This window comes from Elephantulus edwardii, unplaced genomic scaffold, assembly GCF_000299155.1.
Source record: "Elephantulus edwardii isolate Elephantulus edwardi_28Jun2011 unplaced genomic scaffold, EleEdw1.0 scaffold00057, whole genome shotgun sequence".
NCBI classification, from domain to species: domain Eukaryota; kingdom Metazoa; phylum Chordata; class Mammalia; order Macroscelidea; family Macroscelididae; genus Elephantulus; species Elephantulus edwardii.
Genome location: NW_006399807.1, coordinates 2402372 through 2411603, shown reverse-complemented (window position 1 = coordinate 2411603; position 9232 = coordinate 2402372). Strand labels below are relative to the sequence as shown.

Below are 9232 nucleotides of genomic sequence, written 5' to 3'. Positions count from 1 at the left end.
GGCCCAAGCTTGGATTTATAAACGGTTTCCTTTCTGGAAAGGAAGTCAGGGACTTGCAGAATCAGGAGGTGAAGTATGATGGATGTTCTTCTAGGACTGGAAAGGACGGTGTAACCTGATGGAAAATTTGGACTTTCTGGCTGCAGTTCCAAACATTAGCCAGCAGATGGTAGCCACAAACACTGCATACATTTCCCCCCCCCCCCAAATAATATGACTTCTTCATACTGCAGAGTAAATATAAACTTGGCAGTTCTTGTCTCTAGAGGTATCATATGGAATGTGGTAGGTGTAATTGTTTAGTTGCCTGTGGGAACATTTTTTGTTGTTGTTGTTTTAATTTGGTACTGTAAGCTAAGGAACATCAGTTTAGTTTGGCTGGAAAATAACTATGCAGTTAGAACTAACTTTGAACAAACAGTATTATATATGCCAAATGCTGCACTAAGTGACTCACATGCACGTTTAATCATCACAAATACATCTGTGAGGTTATGATATCTTTCCAGTGTCAGTTTCTAAGTAAAAAAAAAAAACAAAACCAAACAAACAACACCAAACAAAATAAAACCAAAAAACCCCACCCCCAACCCAAAATAAAGCAGAGACATCTGAGTTTTAGAAATTCAAGTAACTTGTAGAACCTTGAATCAAAACACTGTTTATTCCCACTCACTGTGTTATATAAACCCCTTTGTAGAACATTCACAGGCTTCCACTGTTCCATTTGTGGGAAGATTGAACCATAACACTTTGCTTAGTTGATTTCCGTTTGCCGAATCGTGACACCCAAGTTAGCCTTAGGAAGGGAGCTCTTGATAAAGAATAAAAGTGGAAAGAAAAATGAAAGATATTTTTTAGATTGGAATATTTTGAAATGATAGCTTCCAAGTTACGTTTATTACTACCCAAAGGGAGTATGCTGCTGCTGTTGTTAAGTGCCATCAAGTCAAGTATGACCCTGAGGGATCCTATGCACAACAGCTCTGAACCCTGTCCTATCCTGTGCCATCCTCACATGCTCTGACACATTCAAGTCCATTGCCGTGGTCACTATGTTACCCCAGCTTGTTGAAGGTCCTCCTCTTCTTCCCTATCCCTTCACTTCCCAAAGCATGATGTCTCTCTGAGAAATAACCCCTCCTAGTAACATGTCCAAAGTATATGAGATGAAGCTTCATCATCTTTGCCTCCAAGGAACACTCTGGTTACATCTTTTCATAGACATATCTCTTTGTTCTTTTGTCAGTACACAGGATATTCAGTATTTTTCTCCAACACCACAATTCAAAGGCATCAATTCTTCTTCTGTCATCCTTAGGCATTGTTTGGCTCTCAGATACATAGCAAGTGACTGAAAAGACCATGGCCTGAATCAGGGGCACCTTAGTCTTCATTATTGTTGCTCAATAATTGGAGAGGTCCCTGACTCTTTCTTCACTCTTTGAAATCTTTTGCTCAACACTTCAACTTCTTCCTTTCAAAGTGAAAGGTCACTTTCCCAGTGCAATACATCTTCTCATCTCTTGACGGCAGATACCAAGTGTGTTGATTATGGATCCAACTAAGATGAAGTTGTTGACAGGCTCAGTCTTTTCTCCATATATCTTGATTTGGCCTGTCAGAGCAGTGAGGATTTTTGTGTTATTGATGTTGAGATGCAATCCATACTTAAGAGTGCATTCTTTGATCTTCTACAGCAAATGTGTCAAGTCTCACTTGCAACAAGCAAGGTTGTGTCATCTGCATAATGAAGGTTATTGATGAGTCTTTCTCCAATCTTTATGCCACATTCTTCTTCATAGAGTCTAGCCTCTCGAATAATCTGCTCAACCTACAGATAAAAGAGATATGGAGAAAGAATACCACCTTGATGCACACCTTTCTTCATTTTAAACCATACAATATTCCCTTGCTCTGTTCACACAACAGCCTGTTGGTTTTCACTCAAGCATGATAGGACAATTCGATACCTCTAGAATTGACAATTTTGAGTTATGGTGTTGGAGAAGAGTTCTTAGTATACCATGTACTACCAAAAAAAGCAAATAAATATGGTTAGCAGAAAATGCAAGCAAGGTACTCCTTTGAGGAAAGTATGGTGTCGCTTTGTCTCATGTACTTTGGACTTGCTTTTAGGCAGGCCCAGTCCTTGGAAAAAGACTTCACACTGGGAAGGGGATGAGTCAGCCAAAGAAAGACCCTAAACAAGATGGACTGACACAGTGCCTGCAATAATGGGGTCAAGTATATCAGAGAACTGCCAAACGTGCAGGCTGGATTTAGAAGAGGTCGTAGTACTAGGGATATTACAGCTAATGTTAGGTGGATCTTGGCAGAAAGCAGAGAATACCAGAGGAATGTCTGTCTGTGCTTCATTGGCACAAAGGCTTTTGACTGTGTGGATCACAACAAGTTATGGGTGACTCTTAGAAGAATGGGAATCCCAGAACATTTGGTTGTGTTAATGTGAAACCTATGCTTGGACCAAGAGGCAGTCATCAGAACAGAGCAAGGAGACACTACATGGTTCAAAATCAAGAAGGGGGTCCGCCAGGGATGTATACTGTCTCCATACCTTTTCAACCTGTATGCAGAACAGATCATCTGAGATGCTGAGCTATATGAATGTGACATCAGGATTGGTGGAAGAGTCATCAACAACCTGCATTATGCAGATGACACAACACTGCTTGCTGAAACTGAGGAGGACCTGAAGCGCTTGCTGCAGAAGGTCAAAGACTGCAGTCTTCTATATGGATTGAAGCTCAACATCAAGAAAACAAAGATTCTCACCACTGGGCCAATTGGCAACATTAGTATGGGTGGTGAAGAGATTGAGAGAGTTAACAGTTTTAGCTTACTTGGTTCCACAGTCACAGCACTCTTGGTAACAGCAGCCAGGAAATCAAGAGACAAATTGCCTAAGGAAAGTCAGCTGTGAGGGACCTCTCAAGAGTACTGAAGAGTAAGAGCATCAGGCTAGAGACTAAGGTGCACCTAATCCAGACTATAGTCTTCGTAATTATGTGCTATGCATTGGATAGTTGGACAGTGAATAGGGATGATAGAAAGAGAATTGATGCTTTGAGTTTGGTGCTGGAGAAGAGTGTTAAATAGGCCATGGACTGCTAGGAGAACAAACAGGTTTGTCCTGGAGAGGGTGAAGCCAGAATGCTCCTTGGAGTCAAGGATTCTGAAGCTTCATCAAACATACTTTGGGCATGTTGCAAGAAGGGACTGGTCCTTGGAGAGGGACATCATGTTTGGGAGAGTGGAGGGATGGTGCAGGAAGACCCTCAATGAGATGAATCGATTCTGTGATTGGAGTGGTGGGAATGCGTGTGTTTGAGGTGGTGAGGTTGGCACAGATTAGAACGGCATTTAGGGCTCTTGTACATAGGGTCGCTATGAGTTGCAAGTGACTCTATGGCACATAACAACAACAACATATCACAGATGATGAGGATGACACAAGATAGGGCTAGGTTCATATCTATTCAGTATTGCTATGAAATTGTACTCAACTTGATGGCACCTTACAAGAACAAAGGTATTTTGTAAACTCATATGGTAAACTTCATTCACTTTTTCTAATACTGTGGTTGTTAGGCACCACAGAGTTGAGTACTACTCCTGGTAACTCTACAAGCAATAGATCTGAACCCTGTCCTGTCCTGTGCCATCCTCATCATGTTTGACACACTTGAGCCCATTGCTGCTGTCGTTGTGTCAATCCCTTTTGTCGAAGTTCTTCTCTTTTGCTGACCGTCCATATTTTCAAGTATGTAATTCTTTTCCAAGAAATAGCTCCTCCTAACAAAATGTCCAAAGTATGAGGTGAATTCATGCTTCATCTTCCTTTCATATAAAAAGCACCCTGATTGTTCTTTAGACAGTCCATGGGATAGTCATTACTCTTACTCAACATCAAAATTAAAAGCCACACTTCTTCTTTTATTATCCTTGTTTATCGTTCCACTCTCAGATGTACACCATGTGATTGAAAAGACCCTGGCCACAACCAGGAACACCTTAGTCTTTAAACTGAAACCATTTCTCCTCAGTAATTTGGAGAGATCTCTGACAGCAGACTTTCTGAATGTACTAAGTCTTCTGATATCCTGACCACTGGTACCAAAGGAGTTTATTGTTGCCTATTGGCCCAATGTTGAAGATTTTTGTTGCCTTTTTATTTATTCAAATACCCTCAGCAGTCTCCGTATAACTAAATGGGGAAAGTGTGTTTATTGTAGCAAAAGCCTTTTTAGCCACAATTGAACCCCCTCCCAGCTCTTTAAGCTTTAGTTATGATCAACTCTGACTGGAAGATAAATGTTAGCAGATTTTTCAGGAACAAAATCAAGATATTTTTAGTTCACTTCAGTAAATATTTTTGCATGTTTATTATGTTACCAAGCAGGCATGGGAGTTAAAAGTTATCTAAGGCTCAGTCCTTCTCTTCAAAGTGTTCTCCTACCTAGCTTGTAATACAGCCACATAAATCAATAAGGCAATGTGATAAGCCCAATCAAAGAAGCATTGTTGTGTACCAAGGTGCAGTGAAAGGATTGTTTTCAAGGTTTCCCAGTAGATGGTACTTGTCCTATGGATTAATATTTAAGATTTATGTGGTCTTTTTATATTTAAGACATGATAAACAGCTTGGGAATTAAGTTTTGCAGTTGGCATGACACAGTCATATGGTAGAGGAGTGTACAGACTTCTGACCACATCTGTTCGGTAGCATCTTGGTAACAGTAATGTAGTCCAATGCTGTAGTCAATTCAATGATAATTCACATACATTGAATCATTTTCTTACGGTTGTTAACTGCTGCCAAGGTAACCTTGACTATTAGCAATCCCATGTAGGACAGAAAGAAAGACAGCAGTTCTGTTCCACGTCCATGAGTGTTGAGAATCGAACTGTTTTGAGTCATAGAGATTTCATTAGGTGATTTTCAGAAACAGATCACCAGACCTTTCTTTCTGATCTACATGAATCTGGAAGCTCCCTTGAGACCTGTGGTCATCACTGTGCCAGCAAACTTCCACTGACAGACTGCACAAGGTCCATTTGCAAGTATCAAACCCAAATCATTGGCATGAGAGGCAAGAATTACACCAATGAACCAACACCTCTAAAACGCCTTTGAAGTCAAGTAAAATACTCTAAATTTGAGAACAATGGGAAAGGGCTTCCTGGAATAGAAAGTCATGAGGTAAATGATAAACACTTCATAGAGGAAGGAGCTCTGGTGGCATAGTGTCTTATGCTTTGGGCTGCTAGCCAAAAGGTCTGCTGTTTGAATCCATTGGCTGCTCCAAAAGCAATCTCCTCCTGTAAAGGAGTCTCAGAAAACCAGTGGAATGGTTATTATGAGTCTGAATTGACCAGCAGTGTGTTTGTTTCTAAATAAGTAATCAATCAAGATAGTTTAATTATCTAGATGGAGGTGGCTGAGAACAATAGCTATGTTCATATTTTCATTTTACAGATGAAGAAACAGATCTGGTAGGGATCAATGATTCTACACCTTCCCCCCTCCCACCCACCCAAATTTCCTTGTTGTTGCTGTATCATATAAAAACATTACTACCCATGGCTGATCCTCTGGCAGAGTTTCAGAGGCGTCTACTAATCACATGGGAGGTGATTGCCTAGCCTTCTACTGCGGAGCAGTTAGTGGCCTAGAGCCATGTGCCTTCACGATTGCAGTGCAGCTTCTTGCCACTAGGCCGCCAGTTGTTGTTATGTGCCGTCGAGTCGTTTGCTACTCATAGCGACCCTGTGTACAATAGCCCTAAACCCAGCTCTACCCTGTGCCAATCGCACTGTCTCTGACACTCCCATCCCGATTATCCCAGTCACTGAATCAATCCACCTCATAGAGGGTCTTCCCCTCCTGCGCTGTCCTTCTCTAAAGACCTGTCCCTCTTGGCAACATGTCCAAAGTATGTCAGGCGAAGCCCCAGAATCCTTGCCTCCAAGGAGCAGCCTGGTTTAACCCTCTCTACGATGAATCTGTTTGTTTTCTTGGCAGTCCATGCGCCAGAGTTCCTCCAAATGACCTACATATACTTAATGATGGCTCAGCAGATCAGAACTCGCAGAATATCAGGAGGCTGGATTCACTTGCTGTCATTACTACTGCATGTATTACCTGAAACAGGATATTTTAAACTGTCTCATAAATTTTCCTCATCTATAAAATGGAGAGGATTCATATAAAGCAATAACTAAAATGAGACAGTACATATTAATCTGAGACTTAAAAAGCTTAATAAGTGTTAGTTAGGAGTCCACATGTACCGTGATTTCTGCATTCGTATTCATTGTGTCATAGTGCAGATAGTGAAACGGTATTTTGCTATTTTATATTTCCTTGATACAAAAAAGAGAGGTCTCTTTCTAATGTCATGCACTCATACACTGTTCTCTTTCTCCTTACATTTCTTCTTTCAGGGCCAAGGAGATTAAGATCAAGTTGGGAATTCTTCTCCAGAAGCCAGACACAGCTGTTGACCTTGTCATTCCATATAATGAGAAGCCGGAGAAACCAGCCAAAATTCAGAAGTGAGTCATGCAAGTAGAGTCTGCTCATTTCTCTCAAGAGGATGGTTATTTCCCCTCTGTGTAGCACTTTCCCTCAACTATTGAACTCCCTCCTTCAATTTGTCATTGAGAATCATAAGGGCCATCTGTGAAAGAGTTTGCAAAAAACTCCATTTTTTAAATGTCCCATGTCTGGAGCATAATATTGAATACTGATTGGCAGGATACATAAACAATAAAAGATAAAATCCCTCCTTGGGACCTATTTGGAGACAACCTCTTTACAATGGTACCAGCACCTCATCAGCTATTAGCTAATTCTGACTTGCTGCCTTTGGGCCAGGTTATCACCCTCAGTTCAGTTAGCTATTATCGTTATATACTTACTTTCTAAGGAACGGAGATCAGGTGGAGATATTTTCTCAGAGAATATTGCGAATACCACAGGCATGTTTAACCTAATAGGTTTTCCTCCAACATCTTGACCCTTCAAGGTCTAACTGAGGATAGGAAGGCTCATAGTTGATATAGAACAGAATACTTTTAGCATTCCCCTTTCCCAATAGTTACTATTCCTCAGTGATTGGATGTGTGAAGTAAGTTCCTTTTTAGTCCCTTAACCTTTCCAAAAGACACTCCCTCTTATTGATGGAGGCCTGGTAAGAAGCTGTAAGGCTTAATAATCAAGACCGCCTCACAGCTGATTCAGCTATCAGTTTGCCCTGGCTCGACTTAAGGCCCCCAAACATTTCCCACATCATTTCCATTGTTTCCTGTTCCTCTACTAGTTCCATTACCTGTAACTACCAGAAAAAAAAAAAAATATATATATATAAAACACCTATCTGCCCTTTAAAACTCATACACGCAAAATCTGAGAGAAGGGAGTGGGAGAGAGAAAAGCCAGATGTATTCAAACTCCTTTCCTCCCCTGCATAAAAGCTTTGAGGACATTACAGAAGTGTGGTAAATGAACCTCCGTATCTCTTAATAGACTGGCTAACTTTTACTTTTTCCAAATGACCTTCAACTTTATATAGTCTGAGTTGGTTGGACACAGAGATGTGTTAATTATTTTTAATCTTCTTCCATCAACCTAAGTGGTTATTTCTCTTCTCTTCTGTGACTTCAAAGTGCTCTCAAATGGAAGGAGACAGGATTGTGATTTCTGCAGTTAAAAAGAGGAAGCTAATTCAATACCGAGTGGTAGTCACTCACCGCTAGTGGAGAATACATATACCACATATTATAGTAGCAACAGATCAAAAGTCTATTTTTGACGTAAATAATGTGGTAATTATTGATCTATTGGGATTAACTTTTAAAAAATAAGTATAATGTTACATTTCCGGCTTTAATTCTCTGCTTTTAATCTCCCACACAGACTCTTGTGCTATTTGAGTTAACAGGGATTTGGAGAGAAGCTCTTTTGGAAGAACACTTGAGGCAGATGTTTATTTATTCACTTCTCTTCTCTCTCATCTCCTTTTTGCTTCCAGAAGTTTGAATCGTTGTGGAAAGTCCCTTATATCTCCAGGGACTAGTTCTGTGTCTCTCCTGCATCACTGACAATGACCACTGCAAACCTTTCCCAACCCCTGCTGGACATAAACCCCGCCTTCCCCTGCTGGGCAAATTTCTGAATGATTTCTACCCATGCTTTTTCTCTCAGGGAAGAAATAAACCTTTTCCTGACTGAGAGTATTTTTAGCTTCTCTCATCTTCTTTGGGTCATGGACATTAACAGAAAACCCTTTTAATAAGGAATTTTCCATTTTTAATACATTTTATTTTTTTCATTAGAGAAAACCAAGAGGAAACTGAGGAGAAGTGGGGAGGAGGGTGTGGATGGGAATCTGCCTGTCTCTCTACAAGTCCCTGGCAAGGGTGGGTGATGGCAGAGATGGTTAGACACTGAACGACTTACTGAATACCACTTAGTGAATGTTGATGGTTCAAACCCATTCACAGGCCTGCAATCTGCTTCTGGAAGCTCCCGGCCTTGAAAACTGTGAAGCACACAGCTCTGCTCTGCACAGGGGAGGTGGCTGTGAGTCAGAATTGACCAAGCCACCGTCACCGAAAAGCCCCACTGTCAAAACCAGCTTTTTTTTTTCTTTTCTTTTCCTTGGTTTTTTTTTTTTTTTCCCAAAACCAGCTTTTGTCATCATTTAAACATCCTTAATTGCTTTCTCTTCTCCCATCTGAATTTCGTTTGGGTCCTTTTCCATTAGAAACCAGCAAGACCCTATGTTCCATTCTCCAAAGAGATATAGCCAAATATGCCTGGGATTTCCTAGTCCTTCACCACCAGTGACCCTCGTCCACCCCACGCCCTTTTCCTATTTCTGATTCTTGAAGTATATATTTCTGTGTGTGTGTGTCACACACACACACACACACACACACACACACACACACACACACACTCCTGTTCTGACCTAGTGGTAAGACACTGCATTGCCAACTACTCTATTGGAGAAGGATGGACAATCTATTCTTGAGCAATTAAATACCTCTGAAAATCCTTTGGAGGGTCAGCTATGGGTTAGTTCTGACTTGATGGTGTTGTTGTTGTTATGTGCCATTGAGTCGTTTCCAACTCATAGCGACCCTATGCACAACAGCTCTAAACCCTGCTCTATCCTGCGCCAACCGCACCGCCTCTGACACA

At 41.0% G+C, this 9232-nt stretch overlaps 1 protein-coding gene across 1 annotated transcript in view; it reads left to right on the top strand.

Moving 5' to 3' along the window:
* RGS5 (regulator of G-protein signaling 5) overlaps nt 1-9232 on the top strand; it is an 80358-nt gene that overhangs the window by 33153 nt on the left and 37973 nt on the right. Inside the window, exon 2 of the mRNA XM_006887371.1 lies at nt 6469-6579. Within this exon, the coding sequence (XP_006887433.1) occupies nt 6469-6579 (111 nt within the window). The remainder of the gene's footprint in view (nt 1-6468; nt 6580-9232) is intronic.